This window comes from Tamandua tetradactyla, chromosome 15 (genome assembly GCF_023851605.1).
Source record: "Tamandua tetradactyla isolate mTamTet1 chromosome 15, mTamTet1.pri, whole genome shotgun sequence".
In the NCBI taxonomy this organism is placed as follows: domain Eukaryota; kingdom Metazoa; phylum Chordata; class Mammalia; order Pilosa; family Myrmecophagidae; genus Tamandua; species Tamandua tetradactyla.
The window spans coordinates 33,017,941-33,035,235 of record NC_135341.1 but is presented as its reverse complement, the minus strand read 5'-3'; the positions used below and the strand labels follow the sequence as shown (position 1 = coordinate 33,035,235).

Sequence of the window (17,295 nt, the reverse complement as noted above, 5' to 3'; positions counted from 1 at the left end):
GGCAGCACGAGGGCCGGGCTGCAGGGCCGTAGGGCTGTAGGGCTTGTGCGTGCAGCTCTGAGAGGGCTTTGCTCCCAGCACCTGGGGTCAGCACCTGCTGACCTTGGTCTCTAGCACCTCTGAGCTTAGTACCACCAGCAGTGGGGTTGGTGTAAGGATTCGGGAGGCCTGAGGAGACAGGCGCCCCAGCCAGGCCTCAAGCACAGGCCTTCGAAGCCCATGGCACCTCACCAGCAAGGCGTCTGTCCATCTGCCATCACCTCACTGACTGGGCAACCCTCTGCCATTGCTTCTGTGGCTCCTGGCACTTGTGATAATTAGCCCACACCCTTTTTGCTCCACCTCCCCCTTATCTGCCTGCTCTCTCTGTCTCTCTGCTCCCCGCAGCCAGCTCTCTCTGTATGTCCTGCAGTCCGAGGCCCAGAGCTCAGCCTGGCTGTGGCACGGTGGACAGGTTAGTCATCCTGGGCGGGCACCCCATCTACCCCATTCAGTAGTGGGTACAGCGGGAGGGTCCTTGAGACAACATAGTTCAGAGGAGCGGTGGGTGTGTGCGCATGTGGTGGCCTCCCTGGGGCAGGCATTGGCAGGGCCCTGGTGTGGGGGAGGGGGTCCCAGCCCCATTGCGAGGGTCCAGGCCCCGCCCCTGAAGCTCATGTTGCACTCGAGGCCAGGACCCCAGCCTCACTGCAGACTTTGAGGGGAATGACTCCCCGAGAACATGAGGGCAGTCAAGTCCCCGGCCAGGCCCTGGGAGCAGAAGGGTGAAGGTGACATGGCCCAGCCCTGCAGGAGCTCAGAGTCCAGAGGGGCTGGTCAGACCCGAGCACGCAAACCTCGTCATAAGGCCACCATGGAGCGGGCCCTCAGGGAGCTTGGAGCTCGGAGCAGGGCTGTTCTGCGGCCAGCTCTGGGACAAAGGAGGATGGCTTCTGGAGGACGGGCTCTGGGGCTGGCCCAGACATGAGAGGCAAGAGGTGCAGAGAAGGGGATGGAGTGCCGGTGAGAACAGAACAAGTTCGGAAAAGCAAGTTGGAGCCAGGTCGCGGAGAGAGCCGCAGGATGTGGGGTTCATCTTTTTCCTGGGGCCACAGGGGCATAGATGAAGGGTAAGGAGCAAGGGGTTCAGCCACAGTGAACCATGAGTTAGGGTAGAGGGTCTGGTTTTGTGCCCTGGCTGACTGGAGGAGGAAGGGGCTCTGGTCCTGGAGGCCAGCCCGAGGCCCTGGCCGTGGCTGAGATGCCGCTGCCTCTAAATGTGACCCTACACCCTGTTGCCAGCACCCCCACCCAGGGAGCATTCACACACAGCTTCTGCTTTCCCAGGGGGCTCTGCGTCCGCCTGCCCATCAGAAGAGAAATCCCAACACCATTGAGGACAGGGGCTGGCCCCCCACCCCACCCTGTGTACAAGCAGATTGAGGTCACATGGCACCAGCCAGGTCTGCACACATGCCCCACCTCTGGGAGGAACCTTCCGTCCTCTGGCTCTCCCCTCTCTTCCTGCCCTGGGATCACAGGTCACTGATCCGACTTGGAAAACATCGGTGTCACTCATATAAGGAGTGCAGCCCGGGCCTGTATGCTCAGTGATGGCGCCAGCTCTGTGGCCCTGCCTTGTCCTGGCCCTGCTCTCTGGCCTGGTGGCTTCTGGCATTCCAAGAAGCCCCTTACGGCCTCTTGAGGTGAGTCTGCCTATGCCCTTCACCCTCTGGGTACTGGGGTGTCAAATGGGCAGAAGGCACCATGCTGGGTAGTCTCTGAGCGGGGGGGTAGAGGCTGAAGGCTGGCCATTGAGCTGCGGGGACACTGCTGGGCATCTGGAGAACCGGGCTCCAGCCCAGCCTATACCCACCAGCCATCTAGCCCTGGACAAGGCTCCTAGAACTCCCTGGGCCTTAGTTTCTTCCTCTGCCAAATGGGGCAATGCACCATGAACGGCTCGCCTCATGGAGGGGCTGTGAAGGCCCAAGTCTTAGATGAGTGCGGAGGCCTCTACGAAAGGCTGAGCCGAGACCTGTGGGGTGCAATGAGGAGGGGGTTGTCAGGGGCCAGGGGCCAGGGGCAGGCAGACCAAGGGGCAGAATTACAGGAATGCAGTTGGAGTTGTGGGGCAGGGATTCATGGCTGGTTTCCAGTTCTCCCTGCCCTGCTTCCCTGGGTTGTCCGGGGATCCATGCCTCTCTGGGCCTCAATTTCTCTATGTACACAGAGTCTTTCCCACTCGGGCATGGGGCTCTGGGAAAGTCCTGTGCCTGGAGGCTACTTGGGCATGTGGCAGGACAACTGCTGAGCCTTGGCCCTGCCCTGAGCCTGTTCCCCTAACATGGTGGCCTTGGCCTTGGCGTGACTCCAATGTTTGTCCTTGTTTTTGCAGAAACGAAGCCTCCCGGAAGGGGTAAGAACTTTCACCAGGGTTGGGGGTGGGGTGGGGGTGGGGGTGGGGCGGGGCAGGATGGGACTGGTTGCCCAACAGTTGAAGGTGAGGGACATAATGAAAGGTCCCTCTCCAAAGGCAAACAGCTCATGACCCCCTGCACTGCAGAGTTAAGGGATACCAGATAAGAGATGTACAACCCTCAGAAAAGAGTGCCATGCTCAGACCTTGGGGTGCAGACCAGGTGGTCCTTCCGACAGACATCCCTTCCTTCCACAAGCCCTAATGCAGTAAAGTGGTCCTGGGGTGCCCTCACGTAACATCTCTGTATACATGTTTAACCCAGACTGCTCCCTAGAGCCTCTTCCAGGCCACTGGCCCTGTTGGAAGGAGGACATTTGGGGTCCTCCAACACACTCCCCTCAGCACAGGAAATAAGTACCTGTTTGGGAAACAAGGATGCAGGGACTGGGGGTGGCGGGGTGGGGGGATGTCAGGGACCTTGATTTTGAAGCCAAGGGATGAAAGATGAGCAGAAGGAGCCAGAGGCAGGTGTTGCCCATGCAAGACCTGGAGGCGGTGGGTGTGGCTGAGTAGGCAAGACCCCCTTGGAGGATCTGGCAGCCGGGGAAGAATGGCAGTTCTGCCCTGAGGGCCCTGGGGAGCCTTGGGAGAGCTCCCGGAGGGAGAGGGAACACATCCAACTTGCGCTTTAAAAAGCTCTCGCCAGGTGCAGTGCATGTAAACAGATTACAGAGTCAAGGAGCAAAGGGATCATCAGAACAGCAGTGGCCAATGGAATGTGGGGGCCGAGGACACTGCAGAAGCTCCCAACTTGGGCATCTGGGAGAGTGGAGGGACTGCTTCCCAGTCAGGGGCTCAGGAACCTGGAAAGGGTAGCCTGGAAAGGGAGTGCCCAGGTTCAATTTCCCCAGGTCCCCATCTGGCTGGTCACCACCCGCTGGTCAGCGTCTACCTGTTCTCCAGGTGGTCAATGGTATCGAGGTCTACAGCACCAAGATCAGCTGCCAGGTGACCTCCCGCTTTGCTCACAATGTGGTCACCACGAGGGCCGTCAATCGTGCAGACACGGCCAAGGAGGTTTCCTTTGACGTGGAGCTGCCGAAGACGGCCTTCATCACCAACTTCACCTTGTGGGTGGCACCCTGGGGGCTGGCTCTGGGCTCGGGGAGGGGGTGGTGGGCCCAGTGTGACCCTTCAACTCTCTTTCCCTGCAGGACCATCGATGGTGTCACCTACCCTGGGAACATCAAGGAAAAGGAAGTCGCCAAGAAGCAGTATGAGAAGGCCGTGTCCCAGGGCAAGACAGCTGGTTTGGTCAAGTAAGTGCGCTTCTCCAGGATTTGGAGAGATCACTGGGGCTGCAAGGGCCCTCAGAGAAGCAAACAACAAAAACAGTTATAATTTTTACAGCAAACTGTGCCAATAATTCTTACTGCAACACCCCATGTTGAAGTTGAGGAAACTGAGGCTCAGAGTGGTTCAGGATCTCCCCTGAGGGGCTGGCCAGCCCAGGGCTGGCTTGTGCAGTCTGCAGAGCAGACCCTGTCCCACCCCCATTCAGGGCCTCCGGGAGGAAGCTGGAGAAATTCACGGTCTCTGTCAACGTGGCTGCGGGCAGCAAGGTCACCTTTGAGCTCACCTATGAGGAGCTGCTAAAGAGGCACAAGGGCAAATACGAGATGTACCTGAAGGTCCAGCCCAAGCAGCTGGTCAAGCACTTTGAGGTAACTGACCACTCCTGCAGCCCCTGCAGGGCTCGGGGCGACTGCAACTAGGTGGGTGTGGGTGGGGGCCCAGCAGGGCAGAACTCAGAGCAGGGTCAAGAACGCAAAAGTCCAGGCCCCACCACTTGGCTGAGGCAGCTGGGGGGATTGTAATTGTTCTGGCCACAGTAGCCAGGACTCAAGGAGGAGGGTCTGGACTGGACCTGGCAGGTCCAAGTTTGATGTTGGGCCCTTAGGGACCACATCAGAAAGTGTCTCTATATAATATTGGGACTTGACCTACATCAAGCTGAAAACCAAATAGATGCTTTAGTGGTAGAATTTTGGGCACCATTCGGCAGGTGGTAGAAACACTGTGAGTTTAGAGTACCCTTCCACAAACCCCTGCGGCTTTTCCTTGGTGGGAGATCCCAGGGGTGGCCCTCACAGCCTGGTCCTAGAGGCCGGAGCCTCTACATCACTGACCTGCCTCATCCCCCTTGGCCTTTTCCTGGCCCCTGCACCGTCACTGACCCCATCTCCTTACCCTTGGCTATTTCAGATCAACGCAGACATCTTCGAGCCCCAGGGCATCAGCACGCTAGATGCTGAAGCCTCCTTCATCACCAATGACCTCCTGGGCAGCGCTCTCACCAAATCCTTCTCAGGGAAGAAGGTAGTGTAGATTCCTCTCAGGCCTGGGGCACAGGGGTGAGGGATGCTGATACCAGTCAGACAAGACCCCCACCCTCCCCCCAGGACATGGCTGATGCAAGTATGTGTATTGGGTGGGGTGGAGGTAGATCTATAGCCATCACCCTCTCCCTGGCCACCTGAGTCAGAAGAGGGGATGCTAGAGGCAGGGGGCTGCTCATGATGACCTGCCTGAGGAGTTGGTGTCTCAGCTGCACTGGGAGGGGCTGGGGAACGATATAAAGGCTGATCCTATACCACCTTAGGAGGTGGGTAGGGAAGGGGTTACTGTCTCTGTTTTACAGGTAAGGAGACAGGGGTCAGAGGGAGTCATTTAGATCCACATGGGGAGGTGAAGGATTAAAGAGCACTTCATTCTTGGTGCTGGGTGATTCAGTCTGGTCCCTAAGGCTCCCAGCTGTTCTGAGTTCTTGCTGGCAGTGGGGAGCAAATGAATAAACACGTCTATGGACGTTACGTAAATGTCGGACCTGTTATTGCGGACTTCCAGGGAGAAGGCTGAGGCTTACCTGCTCAGAGGGCTGTCTGGCTTCCGCAGGGCAGCACCCCTGCCTGGGCCGCTCCCTCCCCACCCAGTTCTGTTCCCTCCCTTCCCCACCTCCGTTTGGCATGAACACGCCCACATGCAAGACCACCCAACATAAAGCTCCATTTCATGGCGCAAAACTCCCTTCCCTAAGTGGCTGATCAGTGTTGTACTCTGAGCTAAAGGACTTGTGGGGCTCAGCGTAAAGGAGGGGTCCCCTTCCTCCTCGGAGCTCCTGATCTCCAGGGGCAGAGGGGAGATCAGAAAGGCCTGAGCACAGCAGCCACAGATAGCGGGCAGGACTGCCCAGGCCTCCCGCTCATCACCGGTCCCTGCCCACCTGGGGCTCCTCCCTGGCTGTGTCTGCCAGTGGGCGGGGCTCTGGCCAGGCTGAGCAAGCCCCTCCCCCCACCCCTTCCCTCAGGGCCACGTGTCCTTCAAGCCCAGTTTAGACCAACAGCGCTCCTGCCCTACCTGCACAGACTCCCTCCTCAACGGGGATTTCACCATCACCTACGATGTGAACCGAGAGTCTCCGGCCAATGTACAGGTACAGCCAGGGGCTGAGTTTTCCTGCACGACACAGCTACAGCAGGCAGAGTCCTACCCCTGGAGGGTGGGAAGGAAACGTCTTTTTCCTCGGGCTGGTCAGTGTCTGGTTTCTGTTTGCAAGAGTAGCCCCCGCAACAGCGCTAAGGCCACAGTCTCTCCCCCACCCCCAGGTCGTCAATGGCTATTTCGTGCACTTCTTCGCCCCCCAAGGCCTCCCCGTGATGCCCAAGAACGTGGTCTTCGTCATCGACGTCAGCGGCTCCATGTCTGGCCGGAAAATACAGCAGGTGCCCGCCGCGGCGTGCGCGGGGAGGGCAAAGAGATTTTTTTCTTTTTAAGTAGAAAAAGTTATATTTCTGGTAAAAAGAAAGAAGGTGGACAGAGTCAAAGGACTCACAAAGCATCTTCCCCCACTTGAAAAAAAATGCTATTAGAGAAATTGTGGTTTTACAGAAAAATCACGCATAAAATACAGGATTTATTATTATTAGCACCTTGCATTGGTGTGGTCCGTTTGTCACAGCTAGTGAGAGCACATTTTCATAATTGTGCTGTTAGCTACAGCCCACGGTTTAACTTGGGGTTCACTGTCTGTATAGTGCAGTTTCATGGATTAAAAAATATTTTTATTCTATTACCATATATACAACATAACATTTCCCCCTTTAACCACTTTCAGATATACATTTCACTGCTGTCAGTTGTGTTCACAATGTCATGCTACTGTCACCACCATCCATTACCAAAACACCTCCTTCATTCCAAATAGAAGCTCCGTATATCTAAAATAAATAAATAGAAATAAAAGTAGAAAGGACATGCCAAACATCCCATCCCACCATCCCCCTACTATTTTAAATTTAGTTTTAGTCTTTTTTTCCTTACTCATCTATCCTTCTACTGGATACAGGGAGTATTGGTCACAAGGTTTTTACAATTACACAGACTGACCTTAAAAGCTCTATAGTTATTCAAGCAGCTCCAGTGATCAAGGCTATTAGATTACAGTTCAACAGTTTCAGGTATTTCCTTCTAGCTACTCCAAACACACCAGAAACTGAAAAGGCTTATCTATATACAGCCTAAGAATAGCCTCCAGAATGACCTTTTGACTCTGAAATCTCTCAGCCACTGAAACTTTATTTTGTTTCATTTCTCTCCCCGCTTTTGGTCAAGAAGCTTCTCTCAGTCCCATGTTGCCCTCTCCTGACTCAGGTGGCCAGTCTCACCGCCCCCTCCCCACCTTTTGTGGAGAGCCTCGGTCCGGGAGAGGCATGGCTTCCTTCCACTCTCCCTTATCTGCTTGTCTCTCTTGCTTCCAGACAAGAGAGGCTCTCCTCAAAATCCTGGATGACATGAAAGAGGCTGACTACCTGAATTTCATCCTGTTCAGTGGAGGTGTGACCACCTGGAAAGACAGTTTAGTCCAAGCTACTCCCGAGAACCTCCAGGAGGCCAGGACATTTGTGAAGAGCATTCGTGAAGAAGGAAGTAAGAGCGGAGAAGAGTGCGGACACATGCCCTCCCTGCAACCCTCTGCTCCGGGCAGCCTTTCCCCTCCTGCCTTGGGGCAGAGGCCCTGCAGACCCTCACGGGGGTGAAGGTGGGAAGGCAGGTGTTCCCTCCCTGAGCTAGGAGGACAGCCTCTGTTCCAACACCCGATTCTGCTGCTCCAAACTCCCAGAGAGACAAGGCCACAGAGAACCCTTCTCCTTCACTCCACTTCTTATGAAAATCATAAACGACTTCTACACTGCTCCCCTCTCCCCCCAGCAAGAGGGCCTGGGAGCCATTGGACTGTTTCCTCAGTTGCTTTTATAGCTACCCCGTCGTTCTCTTCTTGGCCCTTGAATCCCAGCTGAGAGAGCGAGTCATTCACTTGCTCACTCACTGATTCATTCAGCCTGTCTGGCCTGCGCCCCGTCACATGCTGGTGGAGGGTCTTCGGGCGCGTGGGCCTGCTGTCCCAACCTCCCTTGCTCCAGCACCCTCACACCGGGCACCCCGAGAACATCCTCCCATGGTGCTGTCTGTCTGTCCGTGTCCCAGTGACCAACATCAACGACGGGCTGCTGCGGGGCATCAGCATGCTGAACAAGGCCCGAGAGGAGCACAGGGTCCCGGAGAGGAGCACGTCCATCCTCATCATGCTGACCGACGGCGACGCCAACACCGGTGAGGGGGGCAGGGCCCGCCACCGGCTGCTGCCCCAGGCCCTGGAGTTGGCTCACAGCAGCAAGAGCTTGGGTGGCCCTTCCCGGGTCCCCCATGGCCTGTGAGCCCCTCGAGGCTGGCCTGGCCTCCTGCCGGGGCTCCCCTCTATCTGCCTGACAGGGGCCTGTGGGTCAGATGTCTCGGGACAGCTGTCAGGGTGGGGGCTGGAGCACGGACACCACCTTCTCCTGCAGGTGAAAGCAGACCTGAAAAAATCCAGGAGAACGTGCGGAGTGCCATCGGGGGGAAGTTCCCCTTGTACAACCTGGGCTTTGGCACCAACCTGAATTATAACTTCCTGGAGAGCATGGCCCTGGAGAACCATGGGCTTGCCCGGCGCATTTATGAGGACTCGGATGCCAACTTGCAGTTGCAGGTACCCCTTGTCCACACTCTGGGAGTGAAGAAGGGCTGTCGCCGCCGCACGCAGCAGTCCCACTGTGTGATGGCTCCGGTTATCAGAAGGAGCTTCCTTTGGAGTTGAAATCTGCCTTTGGCTACCTCTCGCCCATCAAGAATGGTTCCAATTTTGTTCTCCAGCTGTACAGAACCAACCTGTTTCCTCCACGGTGTGGTCAGAAAATATACAGGACGTCCAGTTAAATTTGAATTTCTGATAAACAATGAGTAACATTTTAGTCCAAGTGTGTCTCAAATATTGTGTTGGACATTCCTAGACTATAGAAGTATTTGTTGTTTTTATCTGACATTCAAATTTAATGATGTGTCAGGAATTTTCACTTGCAAAATCTGGCAACCCTGCTCCCCCACCGTGCAGGGGACAGCATCTCTGCTTCTGCAGGAGGGGCCCCAGGCTTCATCCCCACCTGTCCCTGGACCCCATCCACCGAACCCCCCCCCGCCCCCCGTCGCCAACTCACCTTCTCTAGCCCACCTCCCTCCCTTTTCTGTTCTGTTTCTTATTGTCATCCCAACAAGCATTTTTTGAATACTGTCTACATGCGCAGAGCGCTGTCCTTTCCTTTCCAATTCTCCCAGGCCCTACCTGGGTGGGGAGGTTCCCACTAACTGGCGGCCACAGCTTCCGGGCCCCACAGAAGTGAAAATCAGGGGCCAGGACCGGCCCAGCCCTGGGGGACTTGCCACCCACCCACGGGCCCCTGTGTGCCCGCCCTGGCGGCCCGAGTGACGGGCTCGTATCCGACCCAGGGCTTCTACGAGGAGGTGGCCAACCCCCTGCTGACGGACGTGGAGGTGGAGTACCCCGAGAACGCCGTCCTGGATCTCACGCAGAACAGTTACCAGCATTTCTATGACGGCTCTGAGATGGTGGTGGCCGGGCGCCTGGCAGGCGAGGACATGCGCAGCTTCAAGGCGGACGTGAAGGGCCGCGGGGTGCGTCGGGCCGCGCCGTGGCGGGGGATGGGGACGGCCCGGACGGGGGCTTCCTCGTCCTGGCTGACCGCTCACGGGCACTACGAGGTCCCAAAACTCAGCCCACCTGGCTCGGAGCCCCCCAGACCCTCAGCGTCTCCCCTCCTCCCGCCCGCTCCAGGCCACCAACGACCTGACCTTCACGGAGGAGGTGGACGTGGGGGAGACAGAGGCGGCCCTGCAGGAGCAGCAGTACATTTTTGGGGACTACATCAAGCGGCTGTGGGCCTACCTCACCATCGAGCAGCTGCTGGACAGACGGTAACCCTGGTCCGCCCCTCCCACTGCCAGACCCACGCCGTGCCCCCAGCACTGCCCCTGCACCTACCTGGGCCTGCTCCTTTGTTGGCCATTCTCTGGGGGAGCCCAAGAGGAGTAAGTTGGCTATACCCCTGCACCTACTGCACCTAACCCCATCTGTCATGCTCTCTTCTTGGCCCAGCCCCAGGAAATGTATTTTGCAGAGGCAGAGCAGTCTGTAAAGAACCCCCATGTCCCCACTTCCTGGCCTCCTGTCCCAGGGATCCCACAGCCTGGAGGCACCTCGAGGGCAGGGGTGGGTCTCTGCACCCTGTTTCCCAGCGTTAGCGTGGGCCTGCAGGGAGGCTGAGACTGAACAGACTGCAGGCTGTGATCTCAGAACACAGCTCCAGGAGGGAAGAGCCTGGAGTCCATTAGGGAGAGAAGATGTCATTGGTAATTCAGGTGGAAGACGCCTGTAAGGCCCCTGGCACAAAACCTAGCACACACTAGCCCATGGAACAATTGCTGTTAGTGGCCGTTTCAAACCCTTTTTATTTCGTAGGCAGGGAACTGGGGTTCAGAGAGCAAGCAGGGCTTGCCTACGTGTGCCAGCAAGCTGCTGAACCAGGCTTTGCTGAACCCCAGTGGACTCAGGCCTGTGGGACCCCATGGCGGGGGGAGGTGGGGAGAGGATTTCCCTGGGTCTCTGGTCTGGTTCTGGGCACAGTGCAGGCAAGGCAGGCAGGAAGCGCTTCCCAGCTGACCCTCCCGTCCGGCCTTCCTCACAGCAAGAACGCCCATGGGGAAGAGAAGGAGGCCCTCACCGCCCAGGCCCTGGACCTGTCCCTCAAGTACCATTTTGTGACTCCACTGACCTCCATGGTGGTGACCAAGCCTGAGGACAATGAGGACCGGACATCTATTGCTGACAAGCCTGGGGAAGGTGGGCACAGAGCGTGGGGTCCCAGGTGCCCAACAGGGGAGGGCCAGGGAGGGGAGACTCAGACCTGCTGCAGAGGGGCAGGTCCAGAGGCAGCCGCAGGAAAACTGGCCAAGAGCGAGGCCCAGGGGTGCAGAGGGGGTAAAGTGGTCAGCATGGACAGTGGAGAGATGGGGAGCGGGGGGGATAGGAAAAGGGCCCAGGGGCCCTACCAAGGAAACAGACTTAGGCTGCAGCATGGAAGGCATTGGTTAGATAAGAAAACACACTTCCAGCTTGAAAGTGGAAGAAAGGCCCTGAAGCTGGCGGCAGGGAGCAGCATGATTCATCAGCCCTCCACACTCAAACAGGGGAGGCCAAATGTCCACTGTGACTGGGCCCAGGGTAGGGAGGCGGCATTGGAAGGTAAGGGAGGCACAGAGCTGGTCCAGACCACACCTGGCCTCTGGCTGCTGGGAGCTCGTGGCCCTAGGGGAGGCCCAGTGAGAGCACAGCTCTCACTGGGCTGGGAGGCCCGTGGCCCAGGGCTGCTCCTGTGGGTCACACTGGCCCTAGTGCCAGTGGCCTATGGCTTCTAATGCATTTCTCTTCTTCCTCCCTTGCTGTGCCTCTGAACGCAGAAGGTAAGCTCAGCCAGCAGCAGTGGGGGTGGAGCGGGGTGTGTAACGGGAGGGAGACAAGAGAGAACTGGGGAGGCCTTTTCAAACAAGCCAGGGACACCCCACCCAGGGAGGGGCACCTAGGACAGGTCTCAGCTCTGCTGCTAATTCATGAGTGATATTGAGCCCAGCTCTCCCCTCTCCGAACCTCAGGATCCCCTTCAGTTGCTTGGGGGTGCTCCCCCTTCTCAAAGAGAGACAGTCAGTGTAAGGATGCTTGGTGAGCAGCAAAAATTAGCAACTCAGAACATGCCAGGCACCAGTCCTCAATTAATCCCACAGCAACCCCTCAGGGGGATCATGTTATGATTCCCATGTTACAATAAGGAAACTGAGGCACAAGGAGCCTACTTGCTCAAGGACCTAGTCAGTGGGTGGCAGAGCCAGGACTTGGGCCCAGGCAGCCTGGCTGCAGCACCCACACTAGTAATCCTGGCACTCGGCATCTCATCATAAAATCAGAACCTAATCCTCCACAGAGCCCAGCACCCCGGGCAGAGCCTCCCCTTACCTTATGCCATCGGTAAGGGCGTGTTTGATGCTGCAGCACATGCAGACTGGTCCACACAGGCATGTGTGTGTGTGTGTGTGCACAGGGCTGCATGGGGGTGGAGGTTTTATTGCCCTTGGGATGGCGAGCTGGGGGGGGGGGGGGGGCAGGGGTGTGTGCTGGGAGCCTAATGGCTTGAATATTGGCCACATCAAAATGCCATGCCCTTGAACTAAAGATGGCCCTCTGCTGCCACCCTTATGTAGGAGCTCCCTGGAACACCCTCCTTTTCTAAAGCTTAAATTTAAATTTATACTTCAGTGTTGGGGGCCCACAGGGGACTGCTAGTCCCAAGACAGACTAAGGCATGGGATTGGGGAGAGGGTACCCCTAAGCCTCACTCAAGACTGACCCCTGACTTCTTTATCAGCCAGGTCCGCGGTCCCCTCCATGGCCTACCAGAGTGAGTAATCGCTGGCTGCCGCTGCCCTCTCCGCCTCCTGCCCAGTGCTTGGCCCTCCGCCTCCCCTCTGGGGTCTTTCCGGAGTCAGCCGTCTGAGAGAGGCAGAGGGCTGGGCGTCCTGAGCAACGAGGGAGCGGGAATGGGAGCGGTGTGAACCCAACTTCAGGGGAGGCCCTGGTACCCCCAGGGCTGCCCATCTAACTCAGCCCTCTCTCCTCTGCCCCCTCAGCCAGCTACCAGCCTCCGCAGACACCCTACTACTACGGTGAGCTCCCTGGCTCTGCCCCGCCCGCCCCCCTGGGAGTCCATCCCATTGGGCCTGGAGACTAGGGGAGGCCCCCGGTGCGGCGAGAGGCCCCGGGAGCCAGCCCCTTTTCTGATGTGCCTCAGTGGACGGGGACCCCCACTTCATCATCCAAGTCCCAGAGAAAGACGATGCCCTCTGCTTCAACATCGACGAGGCCCCCGGCACGGTGCTGCGCCTCATCCAGGACCCAGTCATAGGTGGGGGCTGCGGGGAGGGTGGCCGCCGAGCCAGGGTGCTTTTCCTTGGGGCTGCGGAGGGTTGGGCCCTCGCCTGCCCAGGAGCGCATCCACCTGCTCACACGCAGAGCATGCTCCCGGCCTGGGGGCAGGGGCCCAGAGCCACCATCTTGCTAAGTGCCTGGGATGCCCGTGGTGTGGGAGAGATGGTGAGGTTGAGGGCAGCCTGGGGTGTGGGTGTGGGGCCAAGCCTGAGCTGGCCCAGGCGAGGGTCCATCCACAACCTCGGTCCTCAGCAGCCAGTGTGACCCGAGGACATCTCAGAACAGACAGTCCTAGTCTCCTCAGGGCCCTCCACACTGCTACCCTTCGATGGGTCTGGCTGAAGGGGAAGGCACGTCCCTAAACGGGAACCTGGGGTTGGAGGCCCCAGACTTGGCTCACCCTGGTCTCTCGCCCTGCCCCCGCCCTCTGCAGGCCTCACGGTTAACGGGCAGATCATCGGTGACAAGACGAGCAGCCCTGACTCCAAGACCAGGAAAACCTACTTCGGAAAGCTGGGGATTGTCAGCACTTCACTGCACCTGTTTATGGAGGTGACGACGGAGGAGATCAGCCTGTGGAGCGGGACTGTGAGGGACACTTTCGGCTGGCTGGACACAGTCACCGTCACGCAGGAAGGGTACAGCCCCTTTCTGAGTTCTCCAGGGGCCGCGGCAGCCTGAGGGTAGAAGAAGGCTCTGGAGGGATTTGGGCAAAAGATCCCCTGAGTCCAAAAGAGAGACTGGTGGCCTCGAAGCTCAGTCCGCTGTGCTAGAGAGGCCCCCAGCCAAGCCTTGGACTCCATCAGGATCATAACCGGTAGCCAGACAGGCTGCAGGGCTGACTGCCAGCCAGGGAAGGGCTGCTCCGACGAAAGCATCAGGTAGATCTGGCGACCAGATCATAACAATGCCCATTTGCAACTTCTCTGGCTTAGCTAGTTAGTTCTCAGGCTCCTCAGTCTCCGATGTCTTCAGATCCCCTCGAGCCTGGTGGGCAGGAGTGCTCCTCCCACTGAGCTTGGAGAGGGGGCGGAACCTGCCCAAGGCCACACAGGAAGCCAGTGGCCCGGCTGAGGGCCCCCTCGGTGGAGGGTACAGACGTGCGTCACCCGTACCCTCAACAACACTGAGGTGGTTTCCGGAGCGCGTGTGCTCTCATGTCTGGGGAGGGTCTTGCCAACACACCCTTGCGTCAGAGCTCCATGTCCTGGCCGCTGGGCCCCGTGGGCACCTGCTGACCTCCTCTCTCCCCCAGGCTGAAGGTGACGATCAACAGGAAGAAGAACATGGTGGTCTCCCTTGGAGACGGGGTCACCTTTGTGGTCGTCCTGCACCAGGTGTGGAAGAAACATCCCGACCACCAGGACTTCCTCGGCTTCTACGTGCTGGACAGTCACCGGCTGTCGGCGCAGACGCATGGGCTGCTGGGTATGCACCGTCCAGGCTGCAGGCTGCTCATTCCACGTGGCTGCGTGGGAAAGCCACGCAAAGGGCTGCCCCAGACGCCCGTGCCCAGCACGTGACACCTCCTTCCGCCTTTACATCAATCCGGAAAGGCCAGGGGCCATGTTCACCATGGCACTGACCTGGGGCTGACAGCACGAACCTTCTTCTCCCCAGGACAATTCTTCCACCCCTTTGACTTCAAAGTGTCTGACATCCGCCCAGGCTCTGACCCCACAAAACCAGACGCCACAATGGTGGTGAAGAACCATCGGCTGACGGTCACCAGGTGAGGGGCTCCCCTGATGCCCTGCCCTGCCCGGGGTAGGAAGGAAGAGCCCTCTCTGCCCAGGCGCAGGCAGGCTCTTGTCCTCTACAGGGCGCCCTTGTTCTCTCTGGGTCTTGGCTCCCTCTAGGGCCCTCCCAATCAAGGGAAAGACCAAATCTGACCCCCCTGAAAGAATTCTGGGCTCTCAGGCTTGCTGACTTCACACCCCTTTTTAAGACCGTAGGCCCCTGACGTTAGCAGGGGGCCCACCCCATGTGTCACATCTCTCGTCTTTCTCACAGGGGCTCCCAGAAAGACTATGGGAAGGGTGCCAGCGTGGGCACGAAGGTCGCCTGTTGGTTCATTCACAACAACGGGGAGGGGCTGATCGACGGGGTCCACACCGATTACATAGTCCCCACCTTGTTCTAAACAGACATGCCAGGGTCCCATCAGGAACAGGGGAGCAGAGTGGGGCCCGAGGGACTGGGACAATAAAGTCAGAGGTGGAACCAGCCAGCTGCCAGCCTTTGCATGCCTATGTGAGCCCTGACTCCAGGGAATAGGCAACTGGGACCCAAGGCAGCTGGGGGGAGATGGCTGGAAGGACGCCAGCTTCCTGGGCCTCCTCACCTGTGGAGCTAAGAGATTAAGTTGGCTGGAGAGCACTTTGGGGAGTCAAATATAGGATGGCTTGGGAGGGAAAAATCGAGAATTAACTCTGGAACAAAGCGACTCCCAGGAAAGGTTGTGTGCATATCAGATTCCAAGAGGGTCATAAGAAAAGTCAAGGTTCACGGCTCAGGAACTCCTCTTAGGACCTTCAGACTTGAGGTCCCTCTATGACTTAGAAGCAGAGGGTGCTCCGGAGTCAACACAACCTACAGCAAGATGGGGGTTTCATGCATCCCTTATCCCTCCAATCAGCTAACCATCTACCCACCTGCCCCCTGTCCAGCAGATAAATACAACACCCACTCTGGGCCAGGTTCTGGGAGCACATGTCTTAATAACACATTTCCTACTTCATGGGGTTCCCCCAAGCATCCCTGAGCTCCTCCCATCATGCCTCATGGTGACCACCTGCTCCACTCCCCAAGGCACCTTGGGTGGGGGACAGAGAGAGGTTCCTGGAGGAGGGACTCTGAGAGACTCCAGCCCCCCACAGTCACGCACAACCCTTACCACCTGGACAACTGCAACTGCCCCTTCCTGGGTCTCCCTGCCCACCTCCTGTCTCCCAGAGAGAGCTTTTTCCCAGAGCAGAGCTGAACATCACCTCCTGCCCAAAACCCTGCAAATGACCTCTCCCACTTAACTGCTCTTGGGACAAGGATGAAATTCCTTCTGTGACCTCTCCAGCTTTATCAATCCACACACCTCATGCTCTCCCTCGTTTTCTGGATTCCAGACACAAGACAGCTGTCAGACCTCCATACACAGTTCTGCCCCAGATCCTTTGCTTCTGCTATTCCCTCAGCGTGAGGGGCTAAGGGCACACTGGGCAGGGAATACCTGCTGGGCAAGCTGTGGGGAGCGCTGCGTGACGGCAGGACAGGGGGATGCAGCAAGGCTGAAGGAAGTCGGAATCGGAATGGGAATGGCAGTGCGGGCACTGGGCTCTGGCTGCAGCGCACCAGCAAGCTGCCGTCTCCCACCAACCCTCCCCTGCTGCTGCGGCTGGAACCAGGGCTTTCCAGGGCCCACGCTGGCCCGAGGGCCTGGAGAACATTCCGGAGGGCAGGGAGGGCAGTCCAGGAGGAAATGTCTCCCATCGGAGGAGAACCCTAGGTGGCCACTGGAGGACTGGGGCTGTGACCGCTCCAGGGAGAGGGCCCCAGGAGACACCACTCTCATCTTGAAGGCCTCCCCACAGCCCCAGGGTGAGGGTGGCAGAGGGCCTGGCTGGAGCATCCTGGAAAGAGAACAGGGCAGGAAGGGAGCCAGGAACCCCCAGAGTTCTCGTTCAGGAACCCTGGGTCAGCCGAGCAGCCACATGGATTTACGCCCGTCATCTGGAGGGTCAGTCTTCACATCTGCAAGTGTAAGATCCTGCCAGCTGGAGGGTGTGAAAAGGCATTGCCACTCATTTCTGCCCTCCTGAGGGTGCCTGTCACGGCCCTACCACTCCAGCCAGAAGCCCAGCTTGGCAGGTTGGGGTGAAAGGCAAGAGGTCCCCCAGCCTAAATCCTGTCCCCTCTCCCCAAACAGACAGGAGGCTGTCCACACTGGTATAATCTCGGCAGATGCTAATCCTGCAACATCCTGGCTGTGCCTGTCCCTGCCTCCAGCCTCTGATGGCTCCTCTGGCTTTGAGGATAGAGACCATGCCAAGTGACGAGGTGCACACAACCTGTGCTGGCCTGGCCCTCCCTCCTCACCTCTCCAGTACCCCCTTCCACCTTGTCCCACAGCACGACTTTCCTTCACCTTTTCTGAACTCCATGCACTGTGTCCTGCCTCCAGGCCAACTACATGCTGTTCCCTCCCTGGTGTCCTCGCTCTCCTTTTTCACAGTAACTTCTTATTCTTCAATACCCAGCCCCAGCAGCACCACTTCCAGGAAGCCTTCCCTGATATCCTCTAGACTGAGCAAGATGTCTCCCCTCTGGGCTCTTTTCTGGGCAGTAGCAACACAACAGTTGCCTCCCCCACAGCACAGCCTGCCATAGTTCCCAGTGTACCCGCAGCACCCAGCCCAGGCTCTAGCCCAAGTGGGTGCCATAACCCATGAGATAAAGGAAACCGTGGAGGCCA

General features: G+C 58.0%; 1 protein-coding gene across 1 annotated transcript; it reads left to right on the top strand.

Annotated features, from left to right (window-relative positions):
- The first annotated feature begins 868 nt into the window (after positions 1–868).
- Positions 869–14,972, top strand: ITIH3 (inter-alpha-trypsin inhibitor heavy chain 3). The gene is made up of 22 exons (XM_077129011.1): positions 869–1,109; positions 1,521–1,685; positions 2,378–2,398; positions 3,365–3,531; positions 3,616–3,720; positions 3,963–4,125; positions 4,667–4,780; positions 5,769–5,894; positions 6,067–6,183; positions 7,219–7,387; positions 7,946–8,071; positions 8,305–8,486; positions 9,281–9,466; positions 9,627–9,766; positions 10,537–10,709; positions 12,268–12,300; positions 12,530–12,565; positions 12,691–12,804; positions 13,261–13,465; positions 14,083–14,255; positions 14,448–14,559; positions 14,841–14,972. The coding sequence occupies exons 2-22, from the start codon at positions 1,593–1,595 to the stop codon at positions 14,968–14,970; spliced, it is 2,685 nt and encodes an 894-aa protein (XP_076985126.1). The 5' UTR covers positions 869–1,109; positions 1,521–1,592; the 3' UTR covers positions 14,971–14,972.
- Positions 14,973–17,295: the final 2,323 nt, after the last annotated feature.

Coding starts and splice junctions, on each gene's coding strand:
- ITIH3 (XM_077129011.1), top strand. CDS start 1,593: ATGGCGCCAGCTCTGTGGCCCTGCCTTGTCCTGGCCCTGCTCTCTGGC. Junction 7,388..7,945: donor GAGCATTCGTGAAGAAGGAA/GTAAGAGCGGAG, acceptor TCCGTGTCCCAG/TGACCAACATCAACGACGGG. Junction 13,466..14,082: donor GTCACCGTCACGCAGGAAGG/GTACAGCCCCTT, acceptor TCTCTCCCCCAG/GCTGAAGGTGACGATCAACA.